Genomic DNA, 19,529 nt, shown 5'->3' with positions numbered 1-19,529 from the left:
TGCTATCCTACAATCACAGTCCCTTCCCAGAGACTATTATCCCACTGCTACAATAGGCACCATCTCTCCCTACTATAACTGCTATCCCACAGCTACACTCCCTTCCCAGAGACTATTATCCTACTGCTACTATAGGTCATCTCTACCTGCTATTCCACAGACACAGTCCCTTCTCAGAGGGGGGCCTTGTTTTATCAATCACCCCTCCCTAAATCCAGAACTATGTAAAATAGGGCAATCCAACATCATTTAATATCATGTAATATAATGAATTGTATCAACTATTAAACCCACACTAGGCATTGTTTTGTCTCACCACTAAAATAAATTTTGATATCTAAAAGAGAAAAACATGAATTAATAAAATGTCAAGTATATAGTTATAATATACAGATGAGGTCCCTGCCTGAAGAGCTTGCAAACTATTAATGCTATAACATAAAATGCTAACGTAAAATATGTAGGTAAAATGTAGAGTTCTACTGAAAGTTACAAACTCCTTTGGCTTTAAAGCTGCCTTCAGAGGGTACAAGTTGAGGTGATTGCCCTGGACCCCACAGAGCAGCAGCTGTATGCAATAAAAAAGTAAAGTTTATTAAAGGCTTCTGGGAAGTTGCTGGTGCAATACGAGCTTGCATATAATAAAGGGGATAATGTACCGTATGTATCTGTAAAATACAGATATTAGAGGGTTCCTTATAATTCCCTGTCTATATAATACCATTTGCTTTTATACAGGCCATGGAATTGCAGGGGACTTCAAATGTTTATATAGTGAATAAACGACCCCCTCTTGAAAATATATGTATATTATAAATTACCGAGGAATTTCATGACCATATAAAAACACAGGTCATGGAACTCTGATTTTTTGTTTTTTTGCAACAGGGGTACTTTATTTATTTTAATAAACAAGTTTCAGTGAGTCATGTGACAGACATGACATCAATAAGCTCCTATTACAACCAATATAAGGATATCATTTGCAGGATATTCATTGCTCGTGTGTATTATATACTTATAATACACAAGAACCACGAATACCCTGTAAATTATATAGTGAATAAAGTACTATATCTTGTAAAATATAAGGATATTATGAGTTACCAAGAAGTTCCGTGACCATATAAAAACACAAGGCCGAAGTCATCATTATGCACTGTGTATAAGGATATAATTTACAGGATATTCATGGCTCTTGCGCATTATATTCTTATAAACGATGCTTAGTGATATCATCGGATTTATAATCAGAGCTTAGTGATGTCATTTCTGTAACACATGATTTACTGAAATTAATCATGTGTATTATAATAAATAAAATTGCAAAATGGCAAATGGGAATGGCACCATACAATACGCTCTAACAAGGATATAGTAGAATTGCTGCAATGTGAAGAAAGCAATAGCTGCTCCATTCTTCTGCCTTAATGGTGCATAAAATAAAATAATACATGGATTAAGATGCGCTTTTTAAAGGATGGGAAACTCTGACCCCCCCATTGCTGGGTCAATGGGCTTGCCATTTGCGAAGATATGCCAAACTCAGCGCCCATTGGGGAATACAAAAGGCTACGGATTAGATTTAAACAGCCCACATGTACGTTTTCAATGAATACTACTTTGCTGCTTTTGGAAAGATAAAGCATTGGAGCATCAAGTGTCCTCACAAAGCATTTTGGGGTTTAAAGTATGTGCTCTGGGATTCTTTCAAACATGGGACAATAGAGAGACTTCCTGTCATTTCCATGGCTTTTCTGCATATGGGACCAATATGGGCAATGCAAAGTTAAACAGTTGCAAATGTGAGAGTATCATGCCTTACTTTACATAGAACCCCCCCTTCTCTGGTAGTATTTAAAGGGAAGACCCCCTCTTTGTTCTTAGTCCCCATACACTGGCAGGAACTACTGTTTACATCTTTTTTTTTTTTTCAGCAATCAGTATTTATCTAGGGAAACTAGAGTAGGAAAGTAGCAGAGACAAAAAGAGGCTTATTTGAGAGGGAAGAGAGAAAGGGGAGGCACTGTAACCTTGCCTTCTCTGATCATTAACCTTGCTGGATATGCAGCAAACACTTCACTCTGAACTGAGTTACTTGGAAGGCTGATTCCCTGGGAGACTGTACCAGACCTGATCTAATAGTTGCCTATCTCTGAAGAGCAATATGGATTTTCAGAAATTATTGTATGCCTTATTTTTCATTCTGATGAGTCTACTGCTGATTAATGGCCAGAAACCAGGTATGTTTATTCTAAAATCCTTTCTGTTTTTCTCCTTTTTTTGTTTAGCAGGCAAATCCAGAGTTTATGCTTCTTGGGGATGAAATTACTTTTTTTTAACAGGTTATAGACAAATGTATTATTGCATTAATTTTTTCTAAGATCAGGTAACATTCCCTCAAGCACATATTATGAAAGGCAGTGCTTTTCAGACAATGGATGTTATTATAGACCAGAACAGATAATCTTATGACTTCAATGCTTTGCTAAAATTACAGCTGCTGGACACTTAATTTGTAACAAGAGCAGGTCAGTGACCACACACTTGGTTACGTTAGATCTGGTCCGTCTGTGAATGAACTGAATGAACGGCAAACAACTATGAATTATTAAGATTGTGAGGTCATTTTGTTTAAATAACAGGTTAAATATTTACTGCTTCTATGGTTACACAGTGTACTGGTCAAGGATAATGCTTACATACTGTACAAACATCTTACACATGCACGGATAGTCCTGATTGGTTTCTAATGCTTCCATTTGGGGCTTATTTATTATATTTATACTGGCCTTGTAAGTAATTTGTTCTGTCTTTATATCATTTTGCTTAGGTTCCCATATTTTGACAATAAAGTTATTTACAGTTCTGTTTATGCTCCCAGAGAGACCCAACAGTGCATAGTTGTTACCACATACCCTGAAGGTAGTAACCCCCTCAGGGTCAGGTGAAAATTAACTTATGCACATGCTCAGAGATAAACTAGATCAATTCTGGGTGGCTAGAAAAACAGAAAAAATATAGAATTAAAGAGAAAATGCTTTAACCTAGGTAAACACAGGCTTTGTACTGTATATAAGCTAGTTGGAATGATATTGTTTTACAGTATCATTTTACTATACACATGATGGCAATTATAGGGGTAAGGCACCTTTCACAAAACGTTATGGTTTTCACAGAGAGCACTACAAATAATGACTTTTTCTGAAGTGATTAGACTCTTAAGGGTAATATTTATCAAAGAGTGAAGTTAGAGATCACCACAGTCCACTAGTGTGAAATTCCACCACTCTCCATTCATTTATAGGGGATTTTTAAAAGAGTATTTATCAACGGGTGAAAGTGAAAGTTCACACTTTGATAAATATGCCTTTAAAAATCCCATAGAAATGAATGGAGAGTGAAGGAAGTTCACTCTACTGGACCGTAATCATCTCTAACTTCACTCTTTGATAAATACGCCCCTTAGAATGTTACATTTTAAAAATTCATTTGTTTTGCTTTCTGGATCAGCAACTGATCTCAGCATATTGCCACTGGGAATTTTTCTAACAGAAGTGGCAGAGACAAAACACAAATTGGCAAGTAATTTATTGGGAGAAACACAACTGCCATACAATAGGTTGTATAGCAGGAATATCCAGCTATGCTTATGTAGCGGTGGTTCAACTGAAACTTCTATTGTTGTCACTGTATAGCTATAGCAGAGCTATGTATATGTGGCTATCCAGGCATACTTTTAGGGGCAGGTTTATAAAAATATGAGATTTATCAGTTTATCACAGAAAACCTCACCCACTTACTATTCATTCTTATGAGATTTTTAAAAGTGTATTTATTGTGGGTGAAAGTTAGAGTTCACCATTTGATAAATACACTCAGGGTCGGACTGGGCCAACAGGACACCGGGAAAAAGCCTGGTGGGCCCTGACCCTAGCATCTTCCATGCATGCGTGCAGTGCTGTGTCTTTTGCGGATGCACACGGTGGGAGTTTGGATTTTGGGAGGGGGCCCCCCGGGACTGCCAGGAGGGCCCTTCGTTTTGCAGTGGTGCACCAGTCTGACCCTGAATACAGTTCAAAAAATCCCACAGGAATGAATAGAAGATTTTCTAATCTCACATTTTGCCCTTAATATTATGCTTCTCTCAAGCAGAATTCTCCTAAAACTATTAACAACTGCACCCCCTCTTTTTATAAAGCAATACAATAAAGTAGATGTGGCCGGTAGCCAAAGGGGTTAAACCAGTACTAACACCTTTGCTTCAGGGGGACTGTGTGCTCCATGCAGTGAATAGACCCATAAAACTCATGCAGTCTGCATAACAAATCAAGTGGGGACGGAGGAAGAGGGAGTTCATGGAAGAAAGCTACAACAATGTTCTCTGTGATGGGTGGTTTACTGATTGAACAAAGGTTCAGTGAAACACTACATGCATATCAAAAAAAGTGATGGTGCCCTAGACAATGGGAAGGCATCTGCATAGATTTCAATCTGAAGCTCAAAGAACAGTTAGCATGTGTAAGCTCCACCTGGTTGAGGTATATTTCAGCTTTGTGCATTTGCAAAAAAACTGGTATGGTGGGGTATGGCAGAAAATGCGATCTCTATCTAAAGGACTTTAAGTACTAGGAAATCTCAGATGAGAAATATAGATAGGAACAATGCTTGTCCTAATTAAGGGCGGAGACACACGGTCAGATTCGGGGAGATTAGTCACCCGGCGACAAATATCCTCTTCTTCGGTGGGTACTAATCTCCCCGAACTGCTTCCCACCAGCTAGAATGAAAATCGTCGGCGGGATGGCACTCGGACCGCTTTGTTTTCTGAAGTCCGGCGACTTCGGAAAACGAAGCGCTCTGAGTGCCACCCCGCCTGCAATTTTCACAACTTTAATGCATTTCTGCCATACAAGATATAATGTCACTGACATAAGATTGAGGAAGATGAAGCTTCGTTTTATCAGTTCGCCTGATCTGAGGTAGCGAAGTTAACTCTGGTAACGTTCAGTACAATTCACATCTTAGTGAATTTGAGGAGTCACAACCGTTTGCCAGAGCGAAAAGTCACCTGGTGATGCAAACAAACGCTAGCGATGATCTTGTTTGCTAGCGAATTGTCCTCTACGCCTGTTAGTGAATTGCCAATGACCCTTCGGATGGGATTTCTGGTGAATTGTCGATATTGTCGGCCACTTCGCCCTTTAGTAAATCTGCCCTTTAGTGTCCCTTAACAGAGGTGGGTTCAAAGAGATGCAGCAAAATTCATAGTAAATCAGACCTTATATGTATTAGCCAATAATAGAAAGTATAGTTGTATTTCAGTGAGTGAGCTGCTCAAGTAACTATTTAATTAAAAGGTACATTTTAAACAGGGAAACTATAATGATCAAGAGTAATATTATTAGCCAAAAACCGATAAATAACCATAATGTATCAATGTTCTACAAATATAATTGCTAGATTGACAAATAGATTTTATGACTTGTACTTCATTTCAGCCAACCTCGCACAGCGCCGGAGGATACACAGACACAACTGCTTCCTCAAGAGGTGCATACCACTACATTCAAGAGTTCCATTTCCATGAGGTATGTAATATCCGAAAACACAGGATAATGGGGATAATGCTGTATATTGTGTGTGCAAGGGATAATGGTGTTGTAGGTACTATGAGGTATTTAACTGTTTAAGCTAGCCATAGCAGGTACTATAGCAGCTCACAATCAGCGCTGCGAAATGTTGGCCCTATATAAATACATGTTAAAGGAAAACTATACCCCCCAAACAATGTAGGTCTCTATAAAAAGATATTGCATAAAACAGCTCATATGTAAAACCCTGCTTCATGTAAACAAACCATTTTCATAATAATATACTTTTCTAGTAGTATGTGCCATTGGGTAATCATAAATAGAAAACTGCCATTTTAAAAAATAAGGGCCACCCCCTGGGATCGTATGATTCACGGTGCACACAAACATACCAAACAAACTATACTTCTTAGGTCACATGAGCCAATTAACAGACAGAGTTGTGTCTTTTGCGTCTACACTTCTTCCTGTTACAGTTAGAGTTGTAGTATTTCTGGTCAGGTGATCCCTGAGGCAGCACACAGACCATCACAAAATGGTAGTTTAAGGCAAGAGATGTAAAAGGTTAATATTTACTTAAATATTTATTCCAGTTTGGTACGATTCTTTAATATGCCACTTAATATGATATAAACTATCTGTTGCTCAAGTATTCATTTTGGGGGTATAGTTTTCCTTTAATAATAATAATAATAATAATAATTGTACATTTATTTATAAACAGAAACCCATTATCCAGTAGGTTCTAAATTACAGGAATGCCCTCTCTCATAGAGTCCATTTTAAGTAAATAATGTATATACATTATTTAAATATTATTTAAGTTGCATGAATCCATATTGGTGACAAAACAAACCTATTGGATATTTTTTTTTTTAATTTAATTACACTTAAATGGATACTGTCATGGGAAAACATGTTTTTTCCAAAATGCATCAGTTAATAGTACTGCTCCAGCAGAATTCTGCACTGAAATACATTTTTCAAAAGAGGAAACTTTTTTTTTATACTTAATTTTGAAATCTGACACGGGCTAGACATATTGTCAGTTTCCCAGGTGCTCTCAATCATGTGACTTGTGCTCTGATAAACTTCAGTCACTCTTCACTACTGTACTGCAAATTTGAGTGATATCACCCCTCCCCCCCAGCAGCCTAACAAAAGAACAATGGGAAGGTGACCAGATAACAGCTCCCTAACACAAGATAAAAGCTACCTGGTAGATCTAAGAACAACACTCAATAGTAAAAATCCCTGTCCATTGCGACACCTTCAGTTACATTGAGTAGAAGAAACGATAGCCTCTCTGAAAGCACATGACCAGGTAGAATGACCTGAGATGGCTGCCTAGAAACCAATATTACAACTAAAAAAATACACTTGTTGGGTTAGGAATGAAATTGTACATGGTAGAGTGAATTATTTGCAGTGTAAACAGTGTATTTTAGAAATAAAAACGTCACCAAAAAAATCAAGAAAGAATCACTTTAAGGACACTTATGTATGTAAATTCAAATGACCAGAAATCCCCAGGGTCCAGGCATTCAGGACAATGGATCCCATACCCATACCTTATTAGTATGTTTAGCACTAAAGGCACAGTTGTTCTCTTGTGGATATACACCAGATATGACGTATAATAAACTCATTGTTGTAAAATAGACACAATCAATATTTCAGCCTTTCAAGACAACACAGTATTATTTTGTAAGAATGTGTGTTGCCTAATACAACATTCTGGTATATAAATGTATGGTATTTGTTTTCAGTAATGTGATCAGGGTTGTCATTTTCTACATAGGCACCCAAGGGCCTGTGCCTAGCGCAGCACAGCTTTAGGGAGGTGGAGCCAAATACAATGCTGACAGTGATCAATATACCTAAAAACTTTTAAAATATCCAATTGGACTGTTTTACCATCAACAGTGTTTTATTGAAATAGGTCACTGTGGAAATTAGGGATTGCCAGATATAAGATCAAATATATTTTATATATATATATATATATATATAGATAGATATATATATATATATATATATATATATATATATATATATATATATATATATATAGTCTTTGACCAGGATTATGAAGTAGGACGGATAAAAACCTAAAGAATGTAAATTTGCCACTTCACTACATATAGGACTAGAGCAGAGCCTCACCTAAAAAGGTTTCATATATCAAGAAGAGTTTTCCTAAAACAATTAGCAAAGCCCAGACAGTGTTTGTACCCATTGTGAGGTGCAGAGTAGATGAATGCACAAACTGGATATGAAATCTGGAAATGATCGGGGAAATAAGACAGCATGGCACCAGATATATAGATCATTTGCTTTTAAAACATGTGTGGCTATGTTTTAGCAGACCACAATTAATATACTTCAAAAGAACCAGCCATATTTTATGAAATTAAACTGTCAGGTATGCATTTTGCTGGGTTATAGGGTTACAGTCCAGTTTTAGAGTAGAGCACAAATGCTATTAGCTAGGGCACACTGTCTCAGAGCATTCTTGAAAAAAGTATATTACGGGTGAAAGTACATACAGATGCCATTTTTGTTACACTGTGTAAACATTGGAAGAAAGTATTTCAGGAATATCCAACAATGGTGCCCGAGAATAATTTTAATGACAGCAAGGGAAACAAACAGCCTAAACATTGTGCACAATGGACAATGTTTCCCAGTAGAATCAAAAGAGTCAGTGACATTGCTACTGTACATCATAGAAAAATCTTTTTAGTGCCTGACTAAACTTATATAATAAGAATTTATTTATTTATTTATTTAAACAACGTATTGAAATTATCAGTCAGTGTGCCCTGGGCCCCTACAACTCCTGTGCTGCTTCCTCTATATGGCCCTGGATTCAATGAGAAACTAGAAGAGCTTTGGAGAAGCCGCACACCACACAGACCCAAAAATTCGTATCCTGGTGCCCAGCGATAGAGGAATCGGCCACCTCACAACAAGGATAAGAAGAATTTCAGTGGCACACAGGAGTGTGCCAGTGAAATTCTTCATTTCAATGAGAAACTAGCAATATGAACTGTTTTGAGGCTACAGTTATGAACTAATATCAAGGGAAAGATCACACTGACCAAATATCACAGTGTACACACACATGAGGCTCTTCTGTCTCATGTCTAGTGTTTATAACACTATATATAGTTTATTATATAGTTTTCCCCGAGGTCAGTTTTAAGGATATCCTTAGCTTCTCTCAGATTTGTCATTTAGATGCTTAGCTGTATTCCAAAAATCCACGTGTATCATGGCACATGAGCTGTTCACATCAACTAACCTTCCCAAGCCCTGCAAAGGTGCTACTAGAAAAACATTATGCCTGATCATAATACAGGCAGTGTTTTTCCAAAAGCATACTTTGATTTGCTACATAAGAAAGTTCAGTCAGAGGATTTAATTATCAGGCCAATGAAATGGACACTGGACATTTTGATCATAGCAACGATGACCAACGTGGACCTATCATTATTTGCAATGGCTGTGTAACTTTCACATTATCAGGAACTTTGCACAGTGATGGGTACCTTAAGATGCACAGGTGGACCCTGTGGATTCTGGTGTTCACAGATGGCCTTTTGGGGCCCCGGGCTTTCTGCTGTGGAAACCAACAAGAAAGTTTGTAACCAGAAACAAGTCCGTAAGCGAGGAACTGACAGGGATTTAGAGAAGACAGGGTCAGAATCAGGCAAAGGGTTCAAGGCAGGAATCGTAGTCAAGGGTCAGGCAGGAGTCAAAAACCAGGATATCAAACTCATAATAAACGCTTGTGCTGGAACAGATGAATTGAAGCCAGCTTGGGCATTCAAACGGAGTCACTTGGGGCCAAAAACCCAGAAGTGCTGGGTTTTTGGCGCACCAAGAGCCTTGGAGAGACGCGCCGGGAGGTAAGAGATTTCGGCAATCTTCGGAGCGTCTTATAGGTTGTTTCCAAGCAATAATACAGGTCTCACAGTGACCACCCTTCCTCCAGATTGCTTTCAAAGGGGCACAACTCCCAACAATACATAGTAACCTGCAGTGGTCAAACCCCTTTAAACCATTGACATTTTTCCCCCGAAGATCACTTTTTTTGGGCACCTATGAGGCTAAATAATGATGGCCCAAGCCAATCATTGGGTTTGTGTTTTTTTTTATGACAATATCCATAGAAGTAGTCGAGGCAAGAGGACAGTGAAGAGGGGGTGGGGAAGGGTGGGAAAAAAAGGAGTGAGAGAAAGAAAACAAATGAGAGATTGGGAGATTGTATTCAGCCAACATTTCAACTACCTATGACCTTTGTTAAGATAATGATCACTAATGTTTCAGAGGAAAAAAAAGAGTTTGTTTACTTATACGTACATATTTACTTGGCTCAAAGGGCAGAGGCACCACATATTCCTGGCATAGGCAGTGTGTTTCTAATACGTAGCACTTAAGGAACTTTGACTAATATGGGTGCTGACTAGTATGTGGCCCTCCAAAGAATTGTTATGGCTCCAGCTTGCTAATATGTACCATAGTTATCTGTATATCATCACTTCTATAATATTGTATATTCCATAATCAGCTCTCTAGAATTAGAATTCCAGCACTACAACAGTAATTTGATAACACCAAAATTTGACATTCATTCTACTCAGTGTATTCAGATATATAAATAGAACATATACATTGCACTTGCCAGTCCCATACAGTGATAAATACAATTATTCTTTTCCACATTGTTCAGGTACAGTTTAGGTGCTGCCCGTCCAATGCAGGCTTTAAAGTTCAGTTTCAGGCTGAAACTGAATTCCTTTACATGAAATCTAAAGTTTTCACCTGTAAGGTGCAGTCTATTAACAGGAAAACAAACATAATGCTACCCACTGATTTTTGTGGGTCCATCTACACAAGGGGCAGATTTATCAAGGGTCGAATTTCGAGGGTTAATAAACCCTCGATTTCAACCCTCGAAGTAAAATCCTTTGAATATCAAATTCGAAGGATTTTAGCGCAAATGCTTACATCGAACGATCGAATAAAAATCGTTAGTTTCAAACTATTCGAATGATTTTAAGCAATCGATCAAAGGATTTTTATTTGATCAAAAAAAGCTTAGAAAATTGCTGGGGAAGGTCCCCATAGGCTAACAGTGCACCTCGGTAGGTTTAAAGTGGCGAAGTATAAAGTCGGAGTATTTTTTAAAGAGACGGTACTTCAACTATCAAATGGTCGAATAGTCAAATGATTTTTACTTCGAATCGTTCGAATTCGATGGTCGAAGTACCCAAAAAAATACTTTGAAATTAGAATTTTTTTCCATTCGAATTCTTCACTCGAGCTTAGTAAATCTGGCCCAAAGTGTGTTGGGTCTGCGCTACCCATAACAGAAGAAGGCAGAAGTGAGCAATGACTGCTGTGACTATTATAGATGGCTGTTTAGGGGTGTCTTTGCAAATTGCTGGTTCTAAATACCTTCTGGGGACAGTCCAGATTTTGACAGCTCACCCCACAGTCCTGGGTTTCTCACTGAAATGTTCCGATTTTCTCTTTGATCTCTTGCACTCGAGAAAAAGATACAAAATTTCTGAAACAATTAAAAAAAGAGGCTTTTTGGCAGAGAGCCCAGAACAGCTGCACTTGGATATGTTTGTAACAATTTAAGATAAGCAAAGACACAGTTGTAACTGTTTAAGAGAAGCAGGTCTCGTGGGAGAACTGAGACTAGCAGCTCAAAGGGCAATTCACTTTCATTATCAAAACTGTTATAAGACATAAAACATTGCGCTAAAACTCCCAGAAATGTGTTCAAACTTTTATAACCTGCCAAATTTTGTAAAATGGACATGGTAATTGTGGGGGGGGGGGGTCATAAAATGGGCGCAGGCAAAAAGTTTTTGTCCCTCTTTTAGTTTTTTAAATGTTGGGAGGTATGGTTCTGCTTTAGGTTGAACTAAGCAGCAGTAGGATGCAGATAGCCAGTCACAAAGGGAAAGACAGACTGTCGTTTCTAAAACTTAAACTTTTCAACTCAGTCTCAGACCCTTGTGGAAGGACTCTAAAGTATGTGTGGTGTCTGTGACTAAACAACTATTGCACTCATGGCATGAGCAAACTGAAATAAATAATTAAAATAATTAAAGGGGAACTATCGCGAAAATGAAAATGTAATATAAGCTTCCTCATACTGAAGTAAGAAACTCTCTAAATACAATCAATTAAAAATTCTGCATTGTTTCTGAAAAAAATTGAGTTTATATTCACTGTTCCTCTCTCAGCGTCTGTTTCTCTTCAGTCTCTCTTCATGCAGCAGTTAGGAGTCAGATAAATGACCCAATATATCTTATATAGGGACATCCTTTCCTAGCAGATGAATAAGAGCTCACTCAAATAACTGATTCCAGTAAAAACAAAATCTAACAAAATAACTGCCTTTTACACAAATTCTGCATGTAGAGAGACATGATGTCTGGTGATTTGCATAGAGTGAGCTCTAATACATTTAGGCAAAAGGAGCCCCCCTAATAGGTATATTGGTTCTAACTGTCAATGAATATCTGACACCCAACTCCTGAATGAAGACAAAATTAAGAGAAACAGATGCTGAGAGAGGGATAGTGAATATAAACTTGATTATTTCAGAAACTGTACCGAATTTCTATTTGATTGTATTTAGAAAGTTTCTTATTTTAGTATGATGAAGATTATAGTAAATTTTAATTTTCATGTTAGTTCCTCTTTAATACAGGCATTTACCAACACAGCCCTAAACATGAACAGCGTTGGTTGGTAAAAAAAAAATCAGCTTAATGAATAGAAACACAGGGATTTTAAGTGCCAAATAATTTGTTGTCATCTATATAAATTGCTAAAGTTGTCTTTCCTATTATTTTACTGCCTGGATTACTGGAGGAATCCTTAATAAGGCTATGATTCTTACACCCACTGGAAACCTGCAATACAATGAACTTTTATTCCCAGTTGAAAGTTATCTGTCTGCCCCATTCAACCCACTAATAGGAGCACAACCACATCACAAAAGAGCCACATGATTAAGTCAAATTGGGCTCTATTGGAAGTTTAAGCTTCAGAAAAGACTTAGTATTGTTTTCAACGCTTAATCCTCCACTGGTTCTGTTCACATTTACACAAGCATGATGGGAACTGTGCAATACAGACATATAATATACATCAGATAAATAGTTCGTGGGTGGCCCTTCCAGTCTAACTTTGGTATATCACAGTAAATCACAGTTTTCCAGGTGCAAATTTGTTGGAGGGACTACCACTACAACTAATGCCTAGCCTAGTTCACTAAATGATTACACTGTTGGTGTTATTAATGGGCTCACATTTTGAGTTTGATACAAATAATGTAAGAAAATTTGCAATTGGTCTTTATTAGTTTAGTATCTTTTCTGCCTGTCTTCCTAGTGAAACTTAAAATGAAACCTGGTTTCTAAGGTGTGGCCCTTCTCACTGGAAAACTGATGATTTACACGCTAGATTTTTATTGACATAATTATGGTCAGTTTCTTTCTATTCACCACTCTTTTCATCCTGAATGGTTATAAATTAGAATCAGGGGTCTGCACCAGCTGTAGGTTTCATTTTCAAACTGTGCAAGAAAAAAAAGAGAAATTATAAATTGAAAAAGAGCGATTGCCTTAGACTGTATGCAGCAAAGCAGAATATGATTTCAACTTGTCCTTGAATCAATACAATAGACCACTGGTTTTGCTTTAAATTCAGCATAGCGGTAGAGCAGATGATAAAGCTTGGGGGAGCTACCCTGTCAGATGGAAAACATTATTAAGAAATTAGATGACCTACTTGCCACAGTTTTATAAATATTATTGCTACAATCATTGCCAAAGTGTTATTTTAGTAACTGGATATTAAACGTTTAATCCCATACACTTCACATCCAGATGTAGCATCAGTCCAGCTTCATTCGATGTGAAATATGTTATTTGGTTTAAAAGGAACGTCTCTGTAATTGTTTGTGACTTAAATCAGATGTTTATTGGCAAATTATCCCAAGATAAATGGACACAGGCTAAATGCTGGCAGCTTGAGTTTCAGCTGTGAAGGGAGCAATTTTTTGGAGTTTGTTGATAAAGTGCAGGGTCCATAAATCATACAGTGACTGGGGAAGGACAAGGTTTATCCAGATACAGCATCTTATGCAGTTACAGGACATCACAAATGTGCAGGGCAGAGGTGGAATTTGCTCTCAGCTTCCAGAATCACAAGGTCCCACTGAAACAATTTCTACATCAAGGATGTCCTTCCTGAAGACCTCCAGGATTGACAGCCCTGAATTGCAGAATTGTTTACTTCCATGGAGACTAACCCCATCCCTGAAAGTCACAACTCAGCCCTTCAACTTAATGAAGATGTCACAAATCTCAGAAAACCTATTTAATATGACATTAGAAATTAATGTTGGTGAGAGAGGAGCATCTGCCACTACTGTGTTGCAGCCTAAACTATCAGTACAAAACCTAGAGTCCTCCATATGAAAAGTTTGAAAATCAATGAAAATAAGTCATTAGTATATTTCCCATTCCAATTATATAATAGGTAATATTAGGGTACATTAAATTACAAACAATAGAGTTCCTTTTTTGCAGTATACACCAAAAGTTCTTTTAAGTTATTGATTGGTAAATGGCCACTATATATTAAATTAACTGTCAGAGAACTTTCATATTGGTAGCTGTAACATAGATAGTTGTAAGGTTTCTGCAGAAGTTGTGACAAAACTAAAACCTGCTGCCAAGATTACTATTTATGGCCTATTTTATTTGTGCCATTTAAAGCATTATTGGGTATCATAGCAGAGGAGTAGTTCATAAGTAAGAATAATTGCAGTGACTGATTTAGAGGGGTGTGTATCTTGGTTACTATCTCTGTACCATAGCTCCACTATAACTAAAAACATTACTATATTTAGAGCTGTTTTCCTATGCTCAGCATACTATGCAAAAGATTGGAACGTCTTCTTTCCCAGGGCAACAGAGTAAGTGATGCTATTGAATTTAAGATATGGCTTTGTTTGTTAAAGGGACACTATATATATAGGATCACTAATTGACTGATACTATGCCTATTAAAACATTACTATCTCAAGGGCTTCCGCAATCCCATTGAAAACCTGAAAGCGATGATTAATGAGTCACCTGATAATGTAACTGTTTTCGACAGAACCTATTTACCAAAGACCCTTATTCAAGTGGAGTGGGAGAGACTCCAGATCAGTTCCATATTAAGGTATTTGACTTACACTGTAAACGCCCCGCCTCTATAGACCAAATAAAATAGCCCACAGAAACCAATTGTTGTTTGACTGACACAATTGTCTGCAGTTATCAGCCGTTCCAAAGGGAATGCTTTCAAGGTAAAACTTAGCCTTATCTTCTCTTGTTTATGAAAAAAAAGATGTGCTGTAGAACACATATAACGTTTCTAAAGGTATTAAGTTACAGTCCTATGGGGAAAAAAACCTGTTGGTTTAAAGTGGTGAGTAGCGGTAGTGCAATGAAAAACCTATAAATGTAATTTTGAGCAACTTCTGCATTAACTTTAGAACACAGAACAGATTTGAGAAAATTATATATTTATTGATGACAGAAGCCATTAAATAAGCACCCAAGTGCATGTACTTAATGTTAACATCATTTTAAGTGCCCTTATATCATCTTTATCTCATTTTTTGTTCTTTTTGTAGACCACTGAGGAATCTCATCATGATGTAACATAGGATCTGACTCAAATCTACAGAAATAATATTTATTTTGAACAGTGTTTAAGTTGTTCTTTGACTTATAAGTGGATGTTTCTTAAATGAGCTGCCCACAAGAATGGGCACAGACAAGCTCCAACCCATGTAATTGGCTGTTAAACTGGCACAGGAGTTGCCGAAAGCAATGTCCCTCCATTAAATTGATCCAGGAGACATCTACAGCAACCTGTGACCTATATTCCACCAAAACAGACAAGAGAGCATATTCTCCATCACATTCCAAGGAAGTGAATGTACAAAGGCTTGCATTTATTATCAAAATGAAATGAAGCATATCATAATAAGGCTCAATGTCCTGTACCTCAAAAGCTGTGCTTGTTCATGACACTGTGGTGCACCAAACTACTTGACTCAGATTTAAAAGAAGGGGATAAAATGAAGAAAGACAGAAGATGGTTTTTGGACAATCTGGTCATATTTCAAAATATTGCCCCGTGTGCAAAAAAAGAGAGGACGTTGATATAGTACAATGAAAGGGTGTAATATCTATTGTTTTATATGCTCTCCTAACAGTGCATGGAAATCTGTTGTAATATTTCTAAAGGTCTCAGCAATCACTCATTGTTAATGAACTAAAATTACCAGCATAAACTTTCAGTAGACTCTTGGAGCTGTAGTTTCACATCATCTTATGTTATTGATTGCTTTATCAGGTTGTTGTCCCATATCAAGCTTTTTTCTAAAGGGCCATGCGTAATAATTAACATAACAGTTACAAGGTCTCAGCATGTGATGTTTCTGTATCTGTCTGGGGCAATTCATATGTTAATTCATGTGAGAAGAAGGTAGTGAGCTGTAATATATAGAGACAGAAGAGGAGATCTGCATTCAACCATATTAATGTATTAAGGGCAGAGACACACGCTGCAATTCTGGGATATTAGTCATCCGGCGACAAATGTCTCTCGAACTGCTTTCCCGCCGGCTAGAATGAAAATCGCTGGCGGGATGGCACTCGGAGTACTTCATTTTCCGAAATTTCCTTTCGTGCGACTTCGGAAAACGAATCGCTCAGAGTGCCATCCCGCTGACGATTTTCATTCTTAGCTGGGAAGGTAGGGGAAGCAGAGATTAGTCTCCCAGAAGAAGAGGCGGGCGACTAATCTCCCTGAGATTAGTGTGTCTGCCCTAAAGGACATTAAAACATTTTGTACAGAAAGCTACTAAGAAAATGCTCTCCCCTTTAAACAAAACTGGGATTTAGTCCCTGCTGTATACTTCAACATGTTTAGTGGTGTGCACAACTTTCCCCTTGCTATAAGACTAATGGCACACAGGTCATTTTCTCCACTATTACAAAAAAACTTGATCCACTGACTTCCGCTCCCTGTATGTGAGTGTACTAACAGGCATGGGATAAACCAGTCAGCACACACACATGCAAATTCTGTTTTAGCCAGTTAATTTAATGTTTAAATGGAAAATGCTTCATTTAATAGAATGTGCCCCCTATTTTTTCCACTTAGGCATGTTTCTGTTGCAAAAGGGATCCAGTATTAAGATATTATATATGTTAAAGTACCATGGGTGTTTACTCTCCTTATATTTACATTTCTTATCTATACTGTGCTCTGATTTTATTTAGTTTATGCAGCAGCACAAAATAGACAAAAAGTGGCCATGGGTTTGGTGTATATTGCCAGGCAATTTGGCACGTTTCAACCAATATTACTTCTGTAGGTCTTAAGGCGGCCATAGACGCACAGATAATATCGTACAAAACGAATTTTCGTATGATATCCAGTGCGTGTATGGTGGGAAAAGAGCCGAATTTTGATTGGGTGCCTTTGAAGGCACCCAAACATCGGCCATTGTTAGTGTTGAATCTTCAGATACAGGTTGAATTCTATTGTTCCTACCTGTATATCTGACGATTCAGCTCTTCATGTGCATATGCAAATTAGGATTCGGTTCGGCCGGGCAGAAGAATTCGGCTGAATCCGAATCCTGATGAAAAAGGCCGAATCCGGCCCGAATCCCGAACCAAATCCTGGATTCGGTGCATCCCTAGTGATAGCTGTTAATATGTCCAGCCTGAGAATCCTGTCTGCTAGGACAGTGGATGGAGTCATACCCCCAGATGAACTTATTCACCTGATGGATAAGTGCAATTTGAATACTCACATGTAAATCCAAATCATAGAGTACCATGAAATTAGGCCCAGGTGTAACCACCTTATGCTACCCAGCTGGGCTGTGTTTCATGTAGTCTAATGCCTACTTTTAAAGTAAACCAATAGTACCTGCATTCTTCTAGAACAAGCAAGTGGTGCTATTAATGTGTTGACTTGGGCAACCACACTCAATAATGATAAAAACCAGGGCCATGTAAATCAAACAGAAAACAATGTTTGGTTAATTCAGTAACCATTGTGAGTAATAAAATTAAATTCATTAAAGTAGAATAAATGCCACTTGAAAATAAATGAAGCCACACTGGGCAGTTTCCAGATACAAATAAAACCATTTTAACTATTTTCCAGTCACACTGTTTGATTCACAAACACAATTTAACTACAACTTTTTTTTTCAGACATATGACAATATGACAAACTTCCCTTCTCCTTGTTTGTTCTAAGTGGGGAAACTAAAGCTCTCAATGATATTTGAATTTTACTGAGAAATTTGTAAATACACATAAGCAAAATACAGTGTTCTGCATGTTCTACAGTGACTTTATTCTGTGTAAATCTCCATGGTAGGTTGTATTTGTAATTATATTACTGTCTATATAGTACCTGTATGTCTATTTCTTTAAGGGGAACATGCACTTCAGATATATTTTTGTGTAATTGCAATAAACGCTATGTATCTTTTTTTATGATCCATATTTTTAAGTGTCATTGGTATTTTTCATCATTCGTTTTACTAGTTAACTAAAAGTAATAAATGCAACTGGCAAAATCAGACCATGATGAAACAACTCTTGCATTCCTCACCATTTGGGCATCAAGCCAATCACCTTTCATTTAGAAGGTATAGTAACTATGAGCTCCCATTGAAATTCTTCATACTTGAAGCCATAGATTTTTTGCCAACACATAATTTTTTCCTGTTTGATATTAACTGCTGCCTGCAGAAACTGGCAGAATTTGCCCCAATGTATGGCAACTTATACATGGCATGGTGGGAGTATATGTAAGTCTATGGCGATTACAATCCATTTAAGAATTATAGACATTTCTATGGGCACTATACAGATGACCTCCTGTTCATCTGGAAGAGGGGCCCCAGTTTTATTTGAAGAATTTACTGATGCAAATTACTTTTCCATACGTGTATCATTTTCCCTGATATTAAATTAAGCTGGCCATAGATGTAAAGTTTTTGAAAAGATCCGATCGTCATCGTGAGACCACGATTATCTCGAAACGATCGTACGAATTGTCCATCAACTAAAAAGACCATTTGCCAGGAAACCAAAGGGGAGCTGCCTGCTTGGCCCTGCAAACATAGATAGATTGCACTAGATTTTTTAACCTGGCTGATCAATTTTCTGACCAATATCAACATTTTGGGGGGTACACTTCGGGTTCTACCCCCAAAAACATTGATTTTGGTGGTTTGAACAAATAAAAAGAACGGGCACTTTCTCCACTGCAGAAAACTTTATGTGTGCGGATCCGTGATTAAATAGTTGCTGTTGCTGTGGGACCTTGCCGGGTCTGTGGAGAACCGGCACCACTACTGCAGAGTGAGTAGATTGTGGGTGTGCAGTGTATCAACTACATTACTTTGGATACCAGATTGCCACAGGGGACTCAATTTGACGTTTCATGTTGCTACTAGTTGATTCCCCTGTTTGAAGATTTGAATATATATTCTCTTTATGTAAACCATATATAATGTGAGTGATCTTTCCAACCTTTTGGTTATGTTTTTACTTGCGCTTACACTCTTAATATGTTAAGTGAAGTTTTTTTTCATATTGACTTCAATATATCCGCTTCTTTGGGGTAGAATTCAAAATATTTGTTCTTCATATACCCTCCATTCTCTGATTTTTATGTATGTATGTATGGTGTGTATATATATATATATACGATATATATGCGATATGCTGTTCTATTGTTATGAGTATATACGTGTATTTCTTTGAGACTTTGTTCCTTTAAGAACCATTCCCCTGCCCCTTT

General features: G+C 37.5%; 1 protein-coding gene across 2 annotated transcripts; it reads left to right on the top strand.

Annotated features, from left to right (window-relative positions):
* Nucleotides 1–1,907: 1,907 nt before the first annotated feature.
* LOC108704959 (apelin receptor early endogenous ligand) lies at nt 1,908–18,221 on the top strand. 2 transcript variants are annotated; one of them, XR_001933712.2, is made up of 4 exons: nt 1,908–2,243; nt 5,502–5,591; nt 14,796–14,861; nt 15,319–18,221. XR_001933712.2 is itself a non-coding variant. In XM_018241706.2 (3 exons), exons 1-2 carry the CDS (start codon nt 2,168–2,170, stop codon nt 5,588–5,590), a joined length of 165 nt encoding a protein of 54 aa, XP_018097195.1. In that variant the 5' UTR covers nt 1,916–2,167; the 3' UTR covers nt 5,591; nt 15,319–18,221. The 2 variants fall into 2 exon arrangements, 1 of the variants encoding a protein (XP_018097195.1); XM_018241706.2 differs by lacking the exon at nt 14,796–14,861 and having other exon boundaries at nt 1,916–2,243.
* Nucleotides 18,222–19,529: the final 1,308 nt, after the last annotated feature.

This window comes from Xenopus laevis, chromosome 1L, assembly GCF_017654675.1.
Source record: "Xenopus laevis strain J_2021 chromosome 1L, Xenopus_laevis_v10.1, whole genome shotgun sequence".
Lineage (NCBI taxonomy): Eukaryota > Metazoa > Chordata > Amphibia > Anura > Pipidae > Xenopus > Xenopus laevis.
The sequence above is the reverse complement of the archived record's forward strand: the minus strand, read 5'-3'. Positions and strand labels throughout refer to the sequence as shown.

Excerpts from the sequence above, each read along its gene's own strand:
- LOC108704959 (XM_018241706.2), top strand. The coding sequence starts at position 2,168 with ATGGATTTTCAGAAATTATTGTATGCCTTATTTTTCATTCTGATGAGT. Across the intron at positions 2,244-5,501 it reads GATTAATGGCCAGAAACCAG|CCAACCTCGCACAGCGCCGG; the intron begins GTATGTTTATTC and ends ACTTCATTTCAG.